General features: G+C 30.4%; 1 protein-coding gene and 1 long non-coding RNA gene across 2 annotated transcripts in view; both read right to left on the bottom strand.

Annotated features, from left to right (window-relative positions):
• Positions 1-839: 839 nt before the first annotated feature.
• On the bottom strand, positions 840-3798 carry LOC145335168 (uncharacterized). Its single transcript, XR_013885181.1, has 4 exons — positions 3746-3798; positions 2505-2531; positions 2054-2135; positions 840-1610 (listed from the first exon to the last, which is right to left on the bottom strand). It is a non-coding gene; the product is annotated as an uncharacterized LOC145335168 (long non-coding RNA).
• Positions 3799-4125: 327 nt separating this feature from the next.
• LOC145303982 (tachykinin-like peptides receptor 86C) overlaps positions 4126-24422 on the bottom strand; it is a 47345-nt gene continuing 27048 nt past the window's right edge. The window contains exons 7-12 of the mRNA XM_080145703.1: positions 23394-23446; positions 22596-22616; positions 14427-14512; positions 10758-10848; positions 5923-6025; positions 4126-4192 (exon numbers count right to left, since the gene is read on the bottom strand). Coding sequence (XP_080001829.1) covers positions 4132-4192; positions 5923-6025; positions 10758-10848; positions 14427-14512; positions 22596-22616; positions 23394-23446 — 415 coding nt within the window. The 3' untranslated portion in view covers positions 4126-4131. The remainder of the gene's footprint in view (positions 4193-5922; positions 6026-10757; positions 10849-14426; positions 14513-22595; positions 22617-23393; positions 23447-24422) is intronic.

The raw sequence follows: 24422 nt of genomic DNA, 5'->3' as shown, positions 1-24422 counted from the left end.
AAATTTTACAGGCTGCCAAACGGCTGAACGTATAAATGATGCCCATAATCCGTTTTTAGCAGCATAAAATTGCCTACAAATAATCTAGAATAGCCAAGATCCAATAATGAACAGAGAAAGCTACACTGAAGACAAAACGCTAAAAATAATTCTTCTTTGCGCATTTATGTGCACTGCGAGATAATTGTGCATTATTGATTAATGACTATTAGGCTATAAAAGTTTTCCGGAATTTTAATAAATATAATAGATTTGAAATCTGCATAAAATTTTAAGGATTTTTTATAAAATTCGTTTTTTATATAATTCATTATTTAAAAGCGCAAATCCAATTTTAGTTAATAAATTTTGACCAATAGGATAGGTGGATTGGAAACTACCTGCGCTCTAATTGGTTGAATGATGTACGTCACTTAAGCTTCTCCAATCAGAGCGCAGATAGTTTTTAATCCACCAATCACAGATGTCAAAATTATTTAACTTAATTTGTATTTGCGCTTATAGATAAAGAATTATACAAAAAACGAATTTTATAAAAATTCCTTAAAATTTTATGCAGATTTCAAATCTATTATATTTATTAAAATTCCGGAAAACTTTTATAGCCTAATGACTATTCCAAAATAATTGTATGCCTTCTTTTGTCTTTTACAATTTTGTTCGAGCATAATCTATACGTTCCACCATTCGGCCATTAGAGACCTTTAAAGTTCGTATATTTTTAGAGATATTCGTAATCAGGAACATTTTATGGTAAACTACAGTTGACCCATTTATTTAATCATTTTACATTGAAATTCAATAATCTTTTAAGTCAATTCAAACTGCAAAAAGTATAATTTCTTTTAAAACTTGAGACATTTAATAATTATAAAAATATTAGCTAAATATTATTCATTGAAAAATATATGTTTAATATTTTGATTTATTCTAAAACTAACATATAGGCTTTATAAACTTTTTATTAAGACTGTATTTTTTCATCAAATAACATTAATTTTAATTTTAAATATTTCTACTATTGCATTGTATTTTAAGTTTTGTTTTCATATTTTTTAATAACTTTTTTTAAGGCTGATTACATTTTAAACACTTTAAATAATGTGTTCTTAGCATGAAACTTATATTTAAGTTTCAACTAATATTCATTTTTTCACTTTTTAAGATTATTTTTAAGCTTTTAAGCTTTTTTCTTCTATTGTCTAAAAACTTCCAAATGCCGTCAGTTTAGCAGTAGAGGACCTCAGGAAGGTAGGGGACGTTTGGCTGTTTATTGCACTGGTCCCCAAAGTTTTATGATAGCGTTTTCTTATCCGTTGGCTTCACACCTTCGGGGACTTTTAATGAATTTTGATTGGATGGTTCATTAAGATGAGTGTCCAAACGCTTCAACCACTAATTATTATGTAGGGAAGGCATAATATTGTGTAGCATCATTTGTCAGCCATTGTCCCTTCCCTTTAGATCCATGTAAGGATCTAAACTCGTGTAACCGTGGGTACTATGAGGTAAGAGTTGTTAACTTCTTTCATCGGAATTTCAACTTGAATTTGATAATTAGAGTTGGTCTCTCTGGAGGATGAAAATGGGGAAGCTGCTGAAATCTGAGTCTGAAATAATTTTTAATTTGTTAGAATTTTAGTTTACTGAAAATTGTCTGTCCGTAACGCTATAAAAAAAAAAGATTTTCTCAGCTGCTTTTAATTATTGACAGCTAAATTTTTGGTGATAATTCCTGTACCAATGAGCATCCAGTATACTAATTTCTGTCTGTCTGTATGTAGCTCAAGTAGTTTGATATTGAAAAAAAAATATGTTAATTGAGTAGTTATTGAATAAAACTAAAGGATGGTTAGAGAGATTCTTTGTAATGAAAAATTCATAGGAAAAAAGTGAGGCTTTGAAACCGATGAATATCCGCTGGATAAGAACCAGTTCTAAGGACTACGGAAAAATCATGTATTATATCGTATTATATCCAGTTTTCTACAATTATAAAAAGTACAATAAAAATATTATTCCAGTGCCCTATGCCCTATATTACTTTGCTTACCGTACGTCTGGCCAGTGGTTTCCTGATGCTGATTGCTGATGTGTTCATAAGGCGGGAATTATTCTGATTGTCGTCTTTGTAACTGAAATAGGATAAAATTTTACGCGGGAATGCGCATGAAATCCACGTGATATCCCAGCTTCAATAATAGATATAGAACAGGTGGATATTGTGGGATATATTTGCTTGAACCTGATGAAATATTTCTCATAGAATTCTACCGCACCCCATCCCCCTTATGATTTTTACCCATCCCATCCCCTGACCATATAGAAACGTATTGATCAATATCTGAGGACTTCATTGAACCTAAATTGACCACAAATATCCACGTATTCTATATCTCTTGCTAGACTATACTTTCAATTCAATCTTTTTATTTTAGATAATAATAAAAATAATGTTAGAAAGAAATATGAATTTTTAATTAGGAAAATAAAAATTTAATTACCTTTCATTTCTTTCATTTGATCCATTCCTGAAAAAAGAAAATTTTCTAGATTTGATTTTATATCTTTTTAGTAAATAAAAAAAAAAACTGGTGGGTGGATAGTTTTCATTTGTTCTTTAGTTTATTTCTTTAGCGCGTTAGGTTAGGTTATATTGGATACTGTGTAGTCCTATAGGGTTGGAGCACTGTAGGTTTAGGCCTTACAGGTTTAAGACCCTCTCAGGAATAAAGCATATTAAAAAAACTAAATCCCCCCCCCCCTTATTATCAATTAATTAAAAAGATAATTGGTTGGGGTAGTCCACATAAAGACCAGCTTTGCTTCTAGAAATATTTTCTTATTTTCCTCATTTTTTATTTTATATGATCAATGCTAATTGATTAATATTGTAGCACTTACTGGAAAATAATTTTTGTTTTCAGAAATCAAAATGAATATGTTTATTTATTTATTACATTAATTATAATTAATTAATAACAAGGATGACAACATTCAAAGCAAAGCTTAAAAATTATGGATGGACAAATGGATGAAGAAAAAAAGAATCATGAAAACTTTTATAAAAAAACAAGGATGACAACATCCATAAGTAGCGAAGCATAAACAATTAAATAAGAATTTAGATATTAGTTGACAAAAGCATGTATATTAGGAAAAAATCACGAAACCTTTTCAACATATGTTTTTAATTTCTTAATATTTATTTATATTTCAGTACTATGACTAACAGACTGACGGTCAAAGTAAATTACATACTGGATGCTCAGAACAACGGGAAATTTAATTTTGATATTTTTAACTACAAAAATTTTAAAAAACGGACCATAAACACCAAAGATATGAAGAAAAATGTGAAAAATATAAAAATATCCAAAAACCTGCAAAAAGGCAGTCTGACCGCCATTGATGTGTTCTTGAAACGAAAGGAAATTTAATATTGATATCTATAACTGAAAAACTTTGGAAATTGGGCCATAAACACCAAAGGTATGGAGAAAAATGTGAAAAATACAAAAATAGCCTAAAACCTGCTAAAAAGCGGTCCTATCGCCATTGATGTTTTATAGTTAATTGTGCTCCTTGCTAATGGGAATGTTGTCAAAAAATTACAGCCTTTTATCTTTTATAGGAGCCGAGAAAATCACGTTTCCCCCAAATTAAGACGGACATACGGACAGACGGACATACGGACAGACGGACATTTCAAATTATAGAGTAGCTTCCCTACTAATAACATTACGGATGCAATTGCACACCAATACATAAATTTCTGACATATATCTTGAAAAGCATCCTAGAAAATCAAATTTCCCCAATTTTTTGCATTAAGGCTGAAGATACAAATGTTTTTACAGGTCCCATACCTTGTTTTTTTAGGGAGAGGGATGAGACATTGGGCTGTTTATTTAACTTGTCCCTAAAGTTTTATGATAATGGTTTCTAATTTGTTGGTTTAATAACTTTGGGGACTTTAATAGAAATTTGATTGGTTGGGACATTAAGTTGAGTGTTCAAACGTTTTAACTACTATTTGTAATCTACCGAAGGGGTAATTTGGTGTATCCTCATTTGGGATGTACATTATTTTATCGGTCATTGTCTTATCCCTTTGAATCCCTGTTTTTATTACCTGGATTTAAAACAGAAATTAATGCACAGGGCTTGGTGGAAGTAATTCTGAAATTTCCTGAAATAATTAATATACTTATAATTTGATAATGGATATAGAATATACGTGGATATATTGACAGGGAAAAATTTGTTATTAATTTATGTTGCTAATGTGGTCAGTTCGTTCATCCAGTAGAAGAGGAGGGGATGGGGTACAGGGGGGTGAATAGAGGTTATCATTATTTTAGCCAGCCGCGAGTATCACCTTACAGAGTAAAGGAAAATCTTTTTTTAAAAGTTATTTATATTATGAAATATTTTTGTAATTTAATGCAGGGAGGGAGGAGACATTGGGCAGTTTATGACACTAGTCCCAAAAATTTTATAAAACGTTTTCTTATTAGTTGTCCTACCAACTTTTAGGACTTCCATTAAAATTCAATTGGATGGTTCATTAAGTTGAGTGTCCAAATGTTTCAACCACTAAATGTAATCTACAAAGGGTAACTTTGTTTATCATCATTGAAGATGTACATCAATTTATCGGCCATTGTATCATCCCTTTAGATACCTGAATTGTAATAAATCATAAAGTCTTAAAAGGCTATATATTTTTGAAAGTATAATAATATAGCAAAAAGTTTGAATAAATTAAGAAATAAAAATGATCAAATTATTATTTTTAGTAGCGAAGCTACTCTATAATTTGAAATGTCCGTCTGTCCGTCTGTCCGTATGTCCGTCTGTCCGTATGTCCGTCTTAGTTTGGGGGAAACGTGATTTTCTCGGCTCCTATAAAAGATAAAAGGCTGAAATTTTTTGACAACATTCCAATTATCAAGGAGCACAATTAATTATAAAACATTAATGGCGATAGGACCGCTTTTTAGCAGGTTTTAGGCTATTTTTGTATTTTTCACATTTTTCTCCATATCTTTGGTGTTTATGGTCCGATTTCCAAAATTTTTTCAGTTATAGAATCAAAATTAAATTTCCTGTCGTTTCAAGAAAACAACTATGACGGTCAGACTGCTATTAAGCAGGTTTTAAGCTATTTTTGTATTTTTCACATTTTTCTCCATACCTTTGGTGCTTATGGCCCAATTTCCAAAGTTTTTCAGTTATTGATATCAAAATTAAATTTCCTTTCGTTTCAAGAACACATCAATGGCGGTCAGACTGCCTTTTTGCAGGTTTTTGGCTATTTTTATATTTTTCACATTTTTCCTCATATCTTTGGTGTTTATGGTCCGTTTTTTTTTTAAATTTTTGTAGTTAAAAATATCAAAATTAAATTTCCCATCCAGTATGTAATTTACTTTGACCGTCAGTCTGTAGGTCATAGTACTGAAATATAAATAAATATTAAGAAATTAAAAACAAATGTTGAAAAGGTTTCGTAATTTTTTACTAATATACATGCTTTTGTCAACTAATATCTAAATTCTTATTTAATTGTTTATGCTTCGCTACTTATGGATGTTGTCATCCTTGTTATTTGAGTAAATTATAAGATCTGTCATTTGGGAAAATTTATTTCTTTTCATTTTTTTACAAATCATTATGAGGTTCAGTGTTAAATTGATGAAAATTTAATTTAGTACTGCACTCATCTTGATAATTGAAAATACATTCCCAATGATGATAAACAAGATTAAATATTCTGAAGATGAAATTATTGGTTAAAAAGTTTGAACACTACTAGTTTAGAAACAACCAATTGAACATTCAACAAAAGTACCCAAAGTTTTCAGACAACTAATAATAGAAAGTGCCTGTAAAACTTGTACCCAAATAATAGAATACCTATTCATAAGATAGTAAACTGTTGGATTGATGAGTGAAGTTGACATGGCCATCAAATATACACCCAGGTACAGATCATCCAACCAAGGCTGCATGCGGATATCTAGCATAGAAAGATAGATAGTGAGATAGCAAGCTTTAGATATCTACCATAGAAAGATAGATAATAAGATAGCTAGCTTTAGATAGATAGGATAGAAAGATAGATAATAATATAGCTAGCTTTAGATAGATAGGATAGAAAGATAGATAGTAAGATAGCTAGCTTTAGATAGATAGGATAGAAAGATAGATATTAAGATAGCAAGCTTTAGATAGATAGGATAGAAAACTAGATATTAAGATAGCAAGCTTTAGATAGATAGCATAGAAAGATAGATAATAAGATAGCAAGCTTTAGATAAATGGGATAGAAAGATAGATAATAAGATAGCTAGCTTTAGATAGATAGCATAGAAAGATAGATAATAAGACAGCTAGCTTTGGATAGATAGGATAGAAAGAGAGATATTAAGATAGCTAGCTTTAGATTGATAGGATAGAAAGATAGATAATAATATAGCTAGCTTTTGATAGATAGGATAGAAAGATAGCCAGTGAGATAGCAAACTAACTTGAGATAGATAGAAAGGAAGTTATAAAGGAAGATATAGATCCAGTGGCGTGCGAACCGAAGGGGGCGTTTGGGGCAATCGCCCCCCCCTAGCGACCAAAACGCCCCCCCCTGCCCCCCCCCTAGCGACCGCCCCCCCTGCCCCCCCCTAAATGTTGAAAAATGCCCCGTTTTGCCCCCCCCTGGTAAACAAAAATGCCCCTTTTTGCCCCCTACCCTACAAAAAGCAAAACTCTACCAATTTCCAAAAAAAAAGATCAAGAAATACTCAACAAAAAAATTTTTTGGCGCTTCGCGCCAAACACACAGTTACTATTCATTTAACTCTAATAGGAAGTATCTTTTTTTGTATGATATAAACTTTTTACCAAAGAAATTTTGTACATCCCCAATGATGATACACAAAATTACCCCTTATATAGATTACAATTAGTGGATGAAACGTATGGAAACTCAACTTAATTAACCAACCAATCAATATTCCATTTAAGTCCCAAAAGATGTTGAGCTAGCGAATAAGAAAATGTTTATATGAAATATTGGGGACTAGTGTAATAAATAGCCCAAAACACCTTCCCTCCTCCCTGCATATTTGAAGAAAAAAATTTGCGCTTCGCGCCCTTCCAATTGGTTTCTGCTTTTTATCACATTGTATAAAAACATTTGTAAAAATTAAATATTTAATCAAAAAGTTATTTAACCCATTAGTGCTGAACCGGGTTTTAAAACCCGGTGCCAGAAAATGTAAAAAAAAACGGTTTCCGGCTTCATAAATGCATCATTCTCAGTATGAATCCCCCCTCTACTACCCTGGCTTTCATTTCCCCCTGGAGCAGGCAGTTTTGCTTACTTCCGTTTGCCGGTATAGATCAACAAAGTTTGAAAATCATGACAATTCAAAATACCCCATCTAACTTTTTTGTTTTTATAGTAAAGTCGCTGATTTTTTTCGTTAAATCTAAAGTTTATTGACAAGTACATCTATTTGTGAATTCGTTTTATTTAAATTATTATTTTTTATATGATTTTTTTATCGTTTTTTTACGCCCTATATAGGCCCGGTTCGTCATTTCCATTTTGAGTCTGAAATTTTTATTACCCGGTTTCACTAATAGATCTTTTTTGACAACAACAACAAAACAGGGTTTTTTTACCCGAAATTGCCGGCTAAACACGAAATTTGAATAAATAAATCGCTTCGTATTATACTTGTAGCTCTTTAGATTACATGAGGTTGTGTAGTTTTCAATTACGGATCGTATCAAAGTTCTAAAAAGTGTTCATCTCACTTTTGGCGTTCAAAAATTACATTTTTCGATTTTTGGTCAAAATAACCGGGTTTTTACAGGAAAACCGGGTTTTAACGCCGGGGGAAAGCACCAAAAACGGGTGTTAATGCCTGGTTGGTATTTATGGCCAAGCCGAACCGGGTTTTTTTGCAACTTTCCTGTGCATGCCACTAGAGCAAAACAAAAAAATACGAATTCCGTTTTGACCATTATAAAGCTTCCCTGAAACTTACAGCTCAATCGGCCCATAAAAGTGGCGCTCGGCACTAATGGGTTAAATAAAAATGAAACAGCGTTGATATTTATCTAAGCCTTTTTTTCAACATTGTATGTCTGTCTAAATGAATAACTATATGTGATGTCATATGATGTTCAGGATAAGTTTATCATTTTTTTGTGTACATACCCTTACAAAAAGACATGTTTTTTTATGGCAACTTTCGTTAAAGAGCCTTAAAACTAACTACACTCTATATTCCTAACTTGTTAAAATACGTCACTCTTGTTGTAGTTAATTGATTTTAGTTCAAAGAGGAAATAAATATTTTTCGGTGCGCTTTGCACACTGCCCTAATAAATCCTTGAAAACACCACTTCATGAAAAATTGACATATTGTTAAATTGCCATTTGAAGAGGGTAGGATATGTTGATATAACTTTTTATCTTCTCTATAATAACTATGGCTGTCAGTTTGTAATGCTAATGGGGAAATGTAATTTTCTTAACTGCAATTAAAGATAGAAGGCTAAAACTTAATGTTAACACTCCCAACATTATGGAGTATAATTAAATATTAGAAATTTCTGGAGGTCGGACTGCTTTTTAGGACGTTTTTGGCAATTTTGTATCTTTCACAATTCCCCCACAATTCACAAAATTTTTGTAGCTAAGGGTATCAAAATCAAATTTCGGGTATAGTCCCTTTCGTGACATTGCCTCTTAATTTCTTCATATTTTCACAGTAGCTTTTCCCCTATTTATAGCCCCTGTGGGGCCAATTGCCTAACCCTGCGGGAAAATCACATAACCTAACTTAACCTATAATAAACTATTAAAAGCTACTATGAAAATACGACGAAATGCCCCTTAAGAGGCGTTGCCACAAAAGAGACTATACCCCAAAGTTTTCCATATTTCTAAGAGATTTTCATATCTGTAGATGAAAGGACAAGTATTTTTTTTTATTTTTACAAAGTTCTTTATATCTTTGGATTTTATAGCACAATAAATTTTTTTGTGGATTATAATATCAAAAAAATAAAATCTCTCGTTGTTCCGAGCATCTAGTATGTAATTTATTTTGACTGTCATCACACAACATACAAGAAAAAGGATTTGTGACTTTTTCTACCTAAAATATTTATTTATTTAAACTAATGCTCTTTAAATCTTCTTGTCTATATTCTTTTTTTTTCAAAAATGAGTGTTTTTATCTCCCCCCAAAAAAATTTTTTTAATGAGGTTATTCATTCTTCCTGCTGAGATTTTATAACATCCCCTTCCTCCCATAAAAAATGTTTTGTGGTGGGGGGGGGGGGGGGGGGTGGAAGGTTAAAGGAAGCCTTCAGCTTCTATAACAAAAAAGTTCTAGGCATTTTAAAAAGACATTTTATGTACAAAAAAATTTTGAAAGAATTGCAATGCTCATGTTGAAAACTTTGAAATTAAACTACGTGGCCTAGAAACAAAATTATAAGCTTATTTTTGTCATAAATTTAGGTTTCCTGTAACTAATTATATTTTTACAATAAAAATACCCATTTTTATAGTCAAAATCATTAAAAAAAATTAAGTTTTACTTGCATTGTACCGAATGTACTGTAGCCAATCAGAAGGCTGAATCAGCTTAACAACCAATCGCAGCTAAGCTTGTATTAGTTTACCCCTTTGTTTCCGCTATGATTTTCGTTTTAAAATGCAATCTAAATCGAATTTTTTTCATAGATTTTGACTATGAAATGTGGTGTTTTTATTGTAAAAATGTAATCAGTTACAGGCAATCTAAGTTTCTGACAAAGATAAGGTTATAATTTTGTGTCTAGGCGACGTAATTTAATATTGTTTTTTCTTTTATGAGCATTGGAAATCTTTCAAAAATTCCATTGTACATAAAATGCTATTTTGAAATGCCTAGAACTTTTTTGTTATTGAAGCTGAAGGCTTTAAATTTGGGGTACTAGGTCTTCTTGTGGCAGTACTTCAGCAGTTAAAGCGTGTTATTTCTTGCAGGCGTCCTTTAAATTATCTTCTGTACTTTTTTTTCGAAAATGCTTTCTAGCTCCCTTCCCTTCGGTCATTGCAGGGTGGGGAGAAGGGATGGGGGAGAAGAGAGGGGGGGGGAAGAGATGGGGGATATAAATGGGAAATAGGGATGGGGAAGAAGGGATAAGGACTAGAAGGCCCATAATCAAATAATCCCACCCCTTAAAACGCCCTTATTTAAAATTATTATATATAATCAAAATGCCCCCCCCCCCCTAAAGCAAAGTGCCCCCCCGGGGCACTTTGATTTAGGGGGGGGCAAAATTTTACAAAATCTTCAAAATGCCCACCCCTAGCAAAAGTGCTTCGCACGCCACTGAGATCATCTTATAAAGGCAACATTCTATATCTATATATCCAGATAGATAGATAGAAGGCAAGGTAATTAGATACAATTGAGATAAGAAATTACATAGAAAGATATAGGGGTAAAATGATTTTTAAAATATAAATCAAATGAAAACTACAGATACATTGCGAATGTTTAGATATAGTTAAAGATAGATAATTAAACATTTAATTAAAGATATAACGATAAAAAATGTATTATAAAAAGTAATTTAGATAGGTAAAAAATTATCCATGTATTAGTCAATTCGTAAGTGAAACAATATATAGTTAAGCCACTGCAGGGTTAGGCAATCTGCATGGCTTAGTTTTTTTTTCATACCTGGAAAAAGGTAGACGGCCATGAAGTACATATGATATGGAAGCCAGCACACAGCAAACAGGATCACCACCACTAGGCTCATCTTTACAATCTAGATAGATAGATACATGGACAGATAGATAGATAGATATATAGAATGATAGATAGATAGATAGATAGATAGATAGATAGATAGATAGATAGATAGATAGATAGATAGATAGATAGATAGATAGATAGATAGATAGATAGATAGATAGATAGATAGATAGATAGATAGATAGATAGATAGATAGATAGATAGATAGATAGATATATAGATAGATAGATAGATAGATAGATAGATAGATAGATAGATAGATAGATATATAGATATATAGATAGATAGATAGATAGATAAACAGGATCACCACCACTAGGCTCATCTTTACGATCTAGATAGATACATATATGGACAGATAGATAGATAGATATATGGATAGATGATTAGATAGATATATAGATATATGAATGAGTCATTGATGAATAGTTAAATGGATGGATGTGTTGATAACTTGATGGATAGATAGATTAGATAAAAGATAGATAAATGTATTTACTATATATATATACTAGTTGTTGTGCCCCTAGCCTTTATGGTAGGGCGGATTGAGGTCAGTATAATAGCCTAAAACCAACCCAAGAGATCTTTAAATTCAATCAAAAGATCTTTCCTACTACTTTATACTATAGTATGTACATGTATATGTTAATATAGTTAGTTCAATTTAAGAGTAATTCAAATTACTTCCCAATTCAAATATAGTTTAATTCTTTCTGATCATTAATTTCTTTTTAAAAAATCGAATATCGAGATAAATCTTCCAAAATATTTTCCTTGTTTCCCTAATGGTTTTAAATTAATTTCAAAGTACAATTTTATGCATGAAATGAAAGCTTCAAGTTAACCCTTGTCTGTGGAGTAGAAATAGAATGATTATTTCTAGACCTCTTTCAATAATTTTTTGGTGCAACATTTTATTATACAAGTGACACAACCTTTGTTTTAAAGTTCTAACGTTTCATAATAAATGTTTGAACCTGTTATTAGGCCTATAGTAGTAAATGAATTTCACCCTTTAAACTAAAAATAAAATACGCCGTTGAATATTCTAGTATAATACTCTATAGTCCTCTGTTTACTGTGAATTCTCCTTCACTTTGAAGTGTCCTTATCAACCGAAAGGGGACTATCCACGAACGAGAGCAAGTGATTTTAAGCACCTTTCAGCATTGATTCTAAATGTTATTTAGGTGAATATATCAGGGTTATGTTTAATACTTTATATCAATTTAAAAAATAAGTTTCACCTTAATTATCTGCAAATAAAACTTTGAAATATTAAGCATTTTTTTTATGAAATATAATTATATGTTTTGTTGAGTTAACGGTTCAAAAAAAAACAACACAATATATAATCAAATGTTGTAAATTACGAAAGTACACTAATAAAACTGTTAACAATATTACCATCCCTTTATCTAAATTAACACTTTTCATTCAAAAAAGTTTACATTTGTGTCACAGCAGTTTGAACTCAACAAAACATTCAATGATATTTTTTCATATAAAAACTTTGGTAAAACCCTAGTATATTCACTAAAAAAACATTTAGAATCACAGCTGGAAGGTGGTTAGAACAACTTGCACTCGTTCGTGGATAGTCCCCTTTAAATACAACAAGCAAGCAAGTTATAAAGATTAGAGGGTCGAACCCTGGACCAATTTGAGATGTTAATTTTAGGAGAATAAAGGTACTAAGAAAGAGAGGTAATGTCTGATTGAGCCAATAGGAGAATCGCATCGGAGCATACATGAAATCTCATTGGTTGAATTAAACTAAAGTTTTCTAGTTTTCAACATTAGAGTTAATTAGAGCTGTTCTTTCAACTTTTACTCGAATCAAGTCCATCACATGAAGTACTGCCTTCATATTGTTGATTCACATCTATGTTTTATCTGTGCATTAATAATAAATATGATTCATCTATTGCAATCGTTGTAAAATAATAATTATCCCTTTATGAATTTAAGTTAATAAAATCATATTTTTTTCTTGAGTTTCTATTAAAACAACAAAATAATATCTTGGACTTCAAATGTACATGATTTATAATCTTTAATTCGTAATTCGTATCTATTATAAACATTTAAAATACATAAATTCATAGTTTGTTTTAGATTACTTCAAAATAAATGATATAAAAATAAAATAACAACAAATAGCAATACAACAGTACGTTCGTTACGTTTTCAACAGGACCTAGCGTTGTACTGTGTATACACTGTACACATATGGGTAAGAGGAAAGGGCATATTTTTTTCATTTTGTTCATATAAAGAGTCAGCTGTAAATAGTCGCATTTCTTAAGATAAAGCTTTTCTCACGTAAATTATATTGTGTTAAAATTTATTTTCTAGTATAGTGTAAAGCATATTACAAATCCTTTATTAAGTTAGCTATGAATTGTTGAATTCCTTAATATAAAGTTTGCTTTCTAGAAATTATATACTCGAAAAATTTTAAGGTTTTTTGTCAGCTGGAGGAGTTCCTTTGTCAGATTTACGAAAAAGGGGTTCACACTATACTTCTTCTCTTATAATTCTATTTTTAGGAGTATCCTACAAAAGACATTACAGTGGTACTGTCAGTTGTCAAAACGTTATCTCTATTTGAAATTTTAATGTTTTATGTCGACTATCTAGGTTTGACTAAAAGTACCCACAATTGACATTTTTTCTATCTAATAATATCTTACAATACCTTTATTTAAATTAGAATGCTTGACTTGCATTAAAAAATTTACAACAATGAAAATTTGGGGCTTTCCCTCAAAGTGTTATAGAGAACCCAACCCCCTACCCCTTTTAAAAAAAATAAATTGAAATACGGGAGGGGGGGAGTGGGGTGTGTAGTTTTTTTCCAATGTCAAACCCTATCCTGCAGAGCAATCCAGTATCAATATTAACCTTACCTTTCATAAAGTAATAAACAAACAAACAAAAACAAATCTCCTTTATTTTAATTATATAAATGTGGGACAAGGGGTTTATGTGGTCCACAAGGCACTATGAGGGAAATTGCAAAAACATGAATTTTAATGAAAGTTTAGGTCTGTCAATTCATTAATAAATATAAAATGTTTGAGGAGGGTTAAAAGCTGAATTTAATTTAACTTGGTGTCTGCTAAATTAATTTGAATGTCTTAAAAGTTAAGATTGATGGTTAGGCCAGGGATCCTAAGGGATAAGACATCTCCAATGATGATGTACAAAATATCCCATTCTGTGGAATAAAACCATTGGTTGAAACGTTGGTACACTTGTAGTCAATAAGAAACCAATGAACAATAACCAATATTTTAAAGACAACAAACGTGATCATAAAAACTTTGGGTCCGATGCCCCCACCCACCCTACCTATTGGTTAGGCAAAAAACCATTGACATAAAAAAAGGAAATAAACCACTCTCCTAATTTTTAATATATTTCAGAAATAAAAGGGAGGGGGGTGTGCTCAACAGGAACTTTGAGGAAAAGCACCGGATATATATATAGATAGATAGATAGTTAAGAAGGGATAAAAACATTTATGACTGGAAAAGATATTCCAATAAATAACACAGGAATAGATTAATAGAAAATATTACCTTTCGTTTTTTATGTTTAATTCTAAGGACCGCCTCAGATTGGTAAGTTTCCTCGAGACCCTTCTCTTGGCCCCAAAGTTTTAAACCTAAACAAGATTAGTGTTCATGCCGTTTTGAAATTAAAAAGAATTATCGTTCTTCCGTTTAAGAACATACAAACATTTAACATAACAAGGATCACAACATTCATAAAAGCGAAGCACTGAAACGGTAGGACAAACGGACATTAACACTTGTATAGTGTCTAAACTGAATAATCAGAATATAAAAGTATAAGAGTCGAAGCAAAATTGTAAGTAAATTTGTTGAAAAACTGCTTGATACAGGATAAAGTTTATGGACATACTTACATTTTTAGGACTTGATTATAGAGTTGCTTCGCTTATAATGTTGTTCTTTGTTGTCCCAGGAATCAATATACCAAAAATCAGATCAAACGGATAATTCGATCGAACCCGGTATTAGTGTCTTAGAAATTATCTTAGTGACGTAAAAAAAATAGGATGTGTCGATACTACTGATTTTTAAGAATTTTTAATATAGGCCTGAAATCAAGATTTTTTTGTGCTTTTAAAAAATATTAAAAATATTTCTAAAAATTCTACATTATTTTTGCTCACTTTTAAAAAACAAAATCAACTTGTTTTTATTTTTTTTTATAAAATTATCTTTCAAAATTGAAATAAGATCTATCAGCTGATATTGTACTTCTTACATAACTCAAGAGTTGACTTACAAAGTGTAAATATTTTATAGATTATTTAGCAAAATAATAAAAAACCTATATGTAATTTCGTGATTAATAATTGGCTTAATCTTACATTAAACATTGAATGATTTTAAATAATTTTCAAATATTTGCTTTTATAATTATACTTATTGTATAAACCCCTCATAAGTTAGCACAAAATGCTATATATTTTATCACATATGAGCTATTTTTTAAGCCAGCTTTTTAGTCAAAATTTCAAACCAATAACAATTAAATCAAAAGATATTAGGTTAAAACTATATATAAACGAGAGTAAAGAAATAAGATATTGCTATCAACAACAACAAAAAAGGGTTTTGTCTAGTTTTTGGTAAAAATAACGCATATTTATCATTTTAAATTAAAGCTATCTTTTCAAGATTACATCTATAAATTCGTCTGTATTTTATAACTTATACCTGTTACCATGAAAAATCAATTGATTTTCCATAATGATTTTATTTCTATATTAAATTTAGAGACAGCTAATTTTTCTTTAAATATAATGAGATGTTTATCAGAAATTTTTAATTAAGCATAATAATGTATATATAAAAAAGACAATTAGGAATAAAAACAAAACAATCAATTATTAGATTATTTATATCAATAAATTTAACGGAATTTGAACGTAATTGTTAAAAAAGCTAGCTTAAACAGTTTTGCCATTAAAAAATAACCTTCTTTATGAATGGTACATTCTAACAAGGGTAATGATATCCAGTAGAGCAACATATTTAACAAATATGTCTTTAAATAATCAGTCTATTTAACAAATATCTTTTTAAAATGCATAAGTTATATTACCTCTCACAAGATTGTTTAGTCCTTTGACACTGTACATAATTATTATTTGATTGATCTATCCTTAATTTTTATTCATATTCAATTTTATTGTTTGTATATAAATATTTAATACCTGTATTATAATACGGTTATTATTTTTTTTGCTATGTTTTTATAAAATAAATATCTAAGCAAATGTTACCAATTCTTATAATTATCTGGAATTGAAAAGAATTACTTTCATTCGGTTGCTAAAAAGAGGAGAAAAAGAAATGTATTGAGTCAGATAGTAGCCTTAACCTGTACAGCTTTACATTTATTTCATAGATAAATTGAAATTGAAATTAGATAAAATTATTAATTGATTTTAGATTATTAAACAAGACATGTTAGAATTATCCTATCAATTTCAAACTCTTCATTATGATTCCTATGACAGTTAGGTATAATTTAGAAAGCAACTCTATCATTGTTAACAGAAAGTCAGTACGTCCATTTAAAACATGCTTTGTGTGTTTTTTGGCTGCTATTGAAGAAAGACAACTGAAATTTTAAGTGAAAAGGTCTTTTAAGAGGTGTTTTAATGTATTTTTTTTTACAGTAGCTTTTGATGGATTATTTTAGGTTAGGTTAGGTGATTGCCCTGCAGGGTTAGGAAAATGGCCCCGCATGGATAGAGCCCCCCCCCCCTGCAGTGGCTAGAAATAGGATAAAATCTACTGTGAAAATACCAAGAAACGTCCCTTAAGAGGCATTGTCATGAAAGGGACTATACCCAAGATATATGTGCATCTACTTAACGACTTCCAAAATTTGAGGGTGCCCTCAAGTAATCACCCCTCCCCCCCCCCCCCCTGCATCTACTCTATACATTATTTTGTCTGTCTGACTGTTGGTCATGCTTAAAAAACCTTATTATTGGAGAAATGTTATTTTCACGACTGCTTTTTTAGATAGCCAGCTGTAAGTTTTAGTCAAGATACCTTATATTTATACAGATCTGCTCCATATATTTATTGTCTGTCTGTCTGACAGATATACTTAAAAGGACAATTTAGTTTTAAAAGAAAAAAATTTAAAAAATGTTGGTGGTTTTTTTTCTAAGCGCGTGAGGGTGCAGGTACCCTATCCTAAATTAGTTATAAACCTTCCCATGACCTATGACCTATGTCCCTGCAAAGGAGAAGCATATTAGTTAGGAAGATCCTTCCATATAAATAGACACACACACACAAACATTCTTTTACTTTGATATAAGGATTAGCATTTTGTTACTGTATCCTATTACTAGCGGCTACGCCTTAGAGGCCTCTTGGGGCACTTGAGGAGGAGAGAGTCCAATTTAATAAACCAATTTATTTTTCTAGATTTTAAAAGAAAAAGACAAACAAACAAACAAAGAGACAGACAAACAGACATCCTGTTACTTTATTATATCCTATTATATAAATTAGTAAGCTAAGCTTTTTTTGACTGTAGCAACGGATCTTGTTAACCGCTGAACCTAAAGGGTTCTTCTTTACAGTGAAGCTTATTATAGGTATAGAGAAGTTTATAACTATTTAGCACTGCATGATAGACTCGAAATAAAGTATTACCAAACTTTACCAATAAACTGTAAACAAATATGATAAATATACAAGCAAAATAACAAGTTAATGTTGAATTTCAATTCCTTCTCGTCCCTTCTTGAGCATAAAATGAATTTGAAAATTTTGAAAATAGATTTTAATTTCCTTATAAGGATGTTGTTTTTATATGTCGTCTTTATGACAGGTAAATATTTTATAAATATATTTCTTAAATTATATATAAAAGAAAATATTATACAATAATATCAAATTAAATTAAAAGTATTTCAACTTGTTTTATTTTTTTTGGTACTAAACTCATCCCTGACTTGAATGAGAGAAAAAATTTGTTTTGAATCAGATTGCAGAAAGAACATGATAATAAAATACACAATAGTCTCCTTGTGAGTTTAAATTTATAACATTATTTTTTGTTAATGAATTAATGAAAATTATTTTGTTTAAAATTTGACTAAATGACATCTCGTATAATATACTTTACATTCCATCTTAAAAATAAATCTGTAAGGTGTATATATATGTTTAGATATCTGTAAACCACCAATTTATGACTATTGATTTTTGATCAGCTGTAGGTTTCAATACTAGATGTTTTTTTTAAGTAGCGCAGCTACTCTAAATCTAGAGAATAAATCTAATTTTGCTTAGAATTTACTTTTAGGTGTTTTAAACATTGTAAATTAAAGATTTTATTTTAATAATTAATATTTTACAACAATATCTTCTAAAAACTGTGAGGAAGTTTGGTAAAATTACGTTTATTTTGCAAGCTTGTTTGAAAATATTTCATTATTTTTATAATTCTGACAAAATAGATTTTCTGTTTAAATAAATAACATAGCCACAAAAAGGTTTAAGTAGTTATTGAAATATTCTATTACTATTCTTGCTAATTAAATATTCGTTAACTATGTTTAATTTGCATTTTTAAAATAGACAAGAAAAATATCCTACTTAAATGCTAATTTTATGAAGTTATCTTAAACCTTTTCCAAAAGTTTGTTTTATAAAACTTTTTTATTTTTCATTGATTTTATTGATTATATAGGTTAAAAATATCAAAAGTATTTTTCAAAGGCTATAGATAAATTTTGATTAATTTCGATTTTTGATTTTTAAAATTTTTTTTAAAATCTGCAAGAATATGCATGTCTATTCAAAGAATAGATTATATAAAAAACAAAATTAAACATATTCAGGCTATCAAAAAGAAAAAAATATTCTTTTTTACCATTAAATCGCAAATATTTAAAATCATTAGATTTTAAGCTTATTTTGCATGGAAACACATTTTTTCAGTTATTTTTTCTCAACAATGGATCTTAAATGATTATTACTGAAAACTTTTATGAAAATGTTATTATCCAAAACTTCAAATAAAGGAAATAATTGCCGTTTGCAAAAATGTGTGCAAAAAGTTGCCAATATCTCGTGAGAAGGGACTTAATGGATTTGAATTCTTACTGCTTATGAGTTAGTAGACTATAAACTATTAGAAAAGTGTCACTCTAAGGTGAAATTTTGAGGGTCAACTTTTTTTCTTTTAAAATTCGCAGTGTTAGGAAGAGGGCTCTCCACTCTCCAAAAAAAATAACACCTAGAAAAAAAGTACCATCTCCGCAATTTTACTTCTTTGTTTTAAAACTTAAATTGAAAATTGGAAGAATGAACTTTCCCCCTTACCACCCTAAAAGCTTCTAGTGATGTTACTGCTAGTGATAATATATTATAGTTTATATCAACATAATATGCGGATTTTAAGAAAAATTTAATCAAACATGCGGACTTTTTTCAACCTTTTTTGACATCATTTATTAGACATATTAGAATTATACTATTGATTTCAAATTTTGCACGGAAGTATGTCCTTTTACTGTATGCTATATTTACGCAATTTTGCAACAAATTTATGTGCAATTTCATTTAGACTTCAAAATTAATATTCTGCTTATTAAGTTCTGACACTCTAGCTATTGTGCGTTTGTTCTACCTTCTGATTTTTGTGCTTCGTTTTTATGGATGTTGTCATCCTTGTCTAGAAAATACAAATTAATTAATCTATGGTAGAAAGTACAGAGAGTATAAATTATTTCCTACATTTTCTTTATCAATTATCAATTATCAATCACCTCTATTATCCATCTCTTTTTTAGGGGTTACCTTTCCCACCTCCCCTCTAATCCCTCGTTTTTAAAAGCGAAGCTTTTCTATAATTAGGGTCGGTCCGTCCGTCCGTCCGTCCGTCCGTCCGTACGTCCGTCCGTCCGAGATAGATAGCTTTTAGTCGTTAATTTAGGCATGTTAGAATTGTCCTATCGATTTCAAACTTTGCATGATGATTCCTGTTGTAGTTGGGTACGATTTAGAAAGCGTAGCAACTCTATAATCATTACCAGAATGTCCAAACGTCCATTTTAAACATGTTGATTTTTCTACTTTTTTAACAACAAATTTTCAAGTGTTTTAATTATCCGTTTGATCTGATTTTTGGTATATTGATTCCTGGGACAACAAAAAATAATATTATAAGCGAAGCAACTCTATAATCAAGTCCAAAAATGTAAGTATGTCCATAAACATTATCCTGTTTTTAAGCAGTTTTTCAACAAATTTACCTACAATTTTGATTCGACATTTATACATTTATGTTCCGATTTTTCAGTTCACATACTATACAAGTGTTAATGTCCGTTTGTCCTACCGTTTCAGTGCTTCGCTTTTATGGATGTTGTCATCCTTGTTAGTTACGTCACTAAGATGGTTTGTCCGACACTAATACTGTGTTCATTCACTTAAAAATTTGTTGTTAAAAAAGTAGAAAAATCAATATGTTTAAAATGGGCGTACGGACATTCTGGTAAAGATTATAGAGTTGCTACGCTTTCTAAATCGTACCCAACTTCTACAGGAATCATCATGCTAAGTTTGAAATCGATAGGACAATTCTAACATGCCTTAATTAACGAATAAAAGCTATCTATCTCGGACGGACTGACGTACGGACGGACGGACGGACCGACCCTAATTATAGAAAAGCTTCGCTTTTAAAAAGGAGCATAAAAAAGGAAAATAATGTCTACAAGTAACTCAGCATATTAATAATTAAAAAAAATAGATTTGTGAAAAAAAAATTTATTCTAAAAAATATAAAGTTGTTAAAAACAGGAAAATATATGTAGAATTTGATAGACTGTAAATAAAAATGCAAAAAAATCACGAAACCTTGTATGTTAAAGTTCTTTACTTTGTGACATATACAGACAAACGGTCGGACAGATTTATAGTTTTGATTTTCTAATTAATTGATTAAGTTTTTATACTTTCTAAGCTAATAAGTCTGTATTAACAAGATAGTATGTTTTGTACAAAACAAGAATGATAACAACATTAAAACCGAAGCTCAAGTATCTGTCTATAGTGCCCTAGCAAAATGGGGATATATGTCACTGCTTTTGGCCCATCTATTCTATTGACGTTTGGAAATACCCTATCCCCACTCTCATTTCTAGGGGGTTTCTTTCTCCCATTCCCATTTCTTTTTGCTCTCCTATGGCGTCAATAGAATATAGGTAGGCCTAAAACTGTGACATCTATCCCTATTTGCCTAGGGCACCAAACACAGCTACGAATCTCTAGACATCAGACGGTCAGACAAACGAACGTTAACAAATATAGAGTAACAGTTCATTCTAAATAGTAAATAAGCCTGGACAAAATTCTACCCCCAAATTACTCTGTGGTAATAATTTTAAAGTAATCATTACCCTGAGTTTGAAATCGTTTTTTTCCAAATTCCTAGTAACGCTAAGGGGTATACAATACAGACAGACGGAAGGACCAAACCTAAATTTAGAAAAGCTTTGCTATAAATAATAATAATCAAAAACACTTCCTAATATACTAATCGGGTTAAGTGATGGTGGAATGAGTACAGGATATATGCAGTTAGAGAGGGGGATATGTATCTTGAAAGAAAACAATATTGCCTCTAATTTTGTGTTAGTTACCACAGAGAGAGGGGACAATAAGCTGTTTATTACACTAGTCCCCAAAGTTTTATAATAACATTATGTTATTCGTTGGCTTAGCAACTTTGGGGACTTGGGTTCATTAAGTTGAGTGTTCAAACGTTTCAACCACTTATTGTAATCTATATAAGGGCTATTTTTGTGCATCATTATTGGGGATGTTCTTCAATGTTCGGTCATTGTCTTATCCCTTTAGATCCCTTGTTAGTTACTGTTTTAAACTTATGCTTTCATCCTTTCTAAACTATTGTGCGTTTATTTTAAAAAAAATTACCAAAAAGACTTTATTAGAATAATTTTAAATGGTAGTTATAGGTTTTCAGTTGCAATATATTTCTCTCATGTGCTTTATCCAGATCCATGGAAAAAAATATAAAAAAGTGTTCAGCAATTCAGAGATCTAAAGGGATAAGACAATGACCGATAAATTGATGTACATCCCCAATGATGATAGACAAAAATACTCCTACTGTATGTATATTACAATTGGTGGTTGAATCGTGTAGACACCAACCAATCAAAATCAATAAAGTCTTCAAGGTTGGGAAGCCAACGAATAAGAAAACGTTATTATACGACCTTGGGGACTAGTGTAATAAACAGCCCAATGTCCTCTCGCTCCCTGTCAGCAATTTCTATGTATTACAAAGTAATTGGAAAAAAGATTATATACGGATTTTCTGCTCAACAGAAATCTTTCATTTTTAAAGTAAATATTAGTTTTAAATAAATTTTAATGTAAGTGTTTGTTGATATCAAGAACGTCCAAGCTTGTTTTTTGTTATTTGTTTTACTGTGGGTTAAAATTACCCGATTTGTGAAAACTGAAGGCCCCCAGGGGTCAACAAACCTGGAATTCCTATACACAGAAAACTGTCTAAAATACGACGCGGCAAATAACTAGTATCACTATATTATACCATGACCGTAAGGACGTCATACGAGTGGACTTACATCAAACGTTAGCTATAGAGTAGCTGCGATACAAGAAAATAATTAATTTTATGCTTACCAACTCTAGTGTATGAATAGCCTAAAAAAATAAAAATAAATTGTTATTTTAAAATAATTAAGTACTTTTTTTTTATAGAAAATAATGATTAAAATGAGGATTAAAACTTATAAGTTATTTTATAATTTATCTATTTTTCTTCTATCTAACTATTTATTAATCTTTCTATCTTTCTATTTACCTATCTATTTATCATTTTTTTCTTTACACTTTTCACCATTTTAAACTATCTATCTATCAAGATCTTTATTTAATAAATATATCAATGTCCAAATTTACACCTCTTAAATCATCTATCTATTGATATATTTAGCTAACTATTTAAATTTTATTTTGTGTCAAAATTATACATCTCTTTAAACAATTTATCTATTGAGATTTTAAACTAAATATCTATCTATCTTACTATTATTTTTTTACTTTCTTAATATACATTTGGAGCACTTTCTCTTCGAAGGTTGGTGACCCCCTCCCCCAAATAATTAAAATTCTTCCCAGGACCTATGAGAAGCTACTCTGTTAAGGAGAACCCGATCGGTTCAGTGGTTAGCGAGATCCTTTGGTACAAACAAACAGACAGACAGAAAACAGTCAAACACACATCCTGTTACTTTATTATAAAGGTTGAAATATCTAATTAAATATCTATCTATCTATTTTTCTTTTATATGTCCAATTATACATTGAGGGGCTACCTATGAGAAGCTACACTGTAAAGGAGAATCAAATCTGTTTAGCGTTTAGCAAGATCACACAGTACACACAGTCATCCCGTTACTTTTCTATGAGAATGCTTACCCATGATTGTGACTGGTAGAAAGTATGTTACAACACAAAAACTCACGTTATACCTGAAATAAATAATTATTTAGTAGTGAAGCTACTTAACAAGCATTGTTTGTTTGTCTGTATGTCACTTGTAGTAAAAGCTTAAGCAGCTGATAAAAAATCACGTCATACAATACAAATGACCGATGATAGGCCAGTATACATTTTACTATTAGTCAATTACAATACATACTAACCTATCATTGGTCATTTGTATGACGTCATTTTTATTTGGCACTATAAGCTGCTTCTTATTGTTTTTTTTACAAACTTCCAAACTTTAGGTCATATCTCATACATATTAAGTTATGTCTTGTCAAGCCTTACATAGTTCTATCACAAGTTATCTCGCCCCTAGCCTCTAGGGGTTGGCTGGAAAGTAAGGGAAATAGTCTAAAACCACATCAAGACATTTCTAAAGCTCTCCTGAAAATTATACCTAAATTGAACCAGTAATTTCCGAGATGTTTAGCTTCAGACATAAAACCTTACTACTTTATATTACACCAGCGGCTTACGCACCTAGCATCTATGGACACTGTACTTTAAGAGCTAGGAAATAGCAAAAAATAACCTAAAACTATCCCAAGACATAAATCCGAAAATAAAATAGCCTAACCATTCTGGGACATATTTGATGATTCCTTGAAACGGAGAACTAAATTGGTTTAGCGGTTAGTGAGATCCTTCGTTACAGAGAAAAAAAGCTTATTAATATTTGTAGGATTTGACCAATTATTCTGTCTTGTTATATTCTATACTTTTATGTATAGTCTATGAGATATTTATTACTATGATATATTCTGTATAAAATATTTCTGTATTTATATGATATTCTTTATTTATGTATTTACAGGGAGCTAAAGGAATAAGACAACGGCCGAAAGATTGATGTACATCCTCAATGATGATAAATTAACCCTGCTGTATATTACTATAAGTGGTTGAAACGTATGGACACTCAACTTTATGAACCAAAAAATCAAAATTTATCAATAC

This window comes from Acartia tonsa, chromosome 13 (genome assembly GCF_053477335.1).
Source record: "Acartia tonsa isolate MP-2025a chromosome 13, ASM5347733v1, whole genome shotgun sequence".
Classification (NCBI taxonomy): Eukaryota; Metazoa; Arthropoda; class Copepoda; order Calanoida; family Acartiidae; genus Acartia; species Acartia tonsa.
The sequence above is the reverse complement of the archived record's forward strand: the minus strand, read 5'-3'. Positions and strand labels throughout refer to the sequence as shown.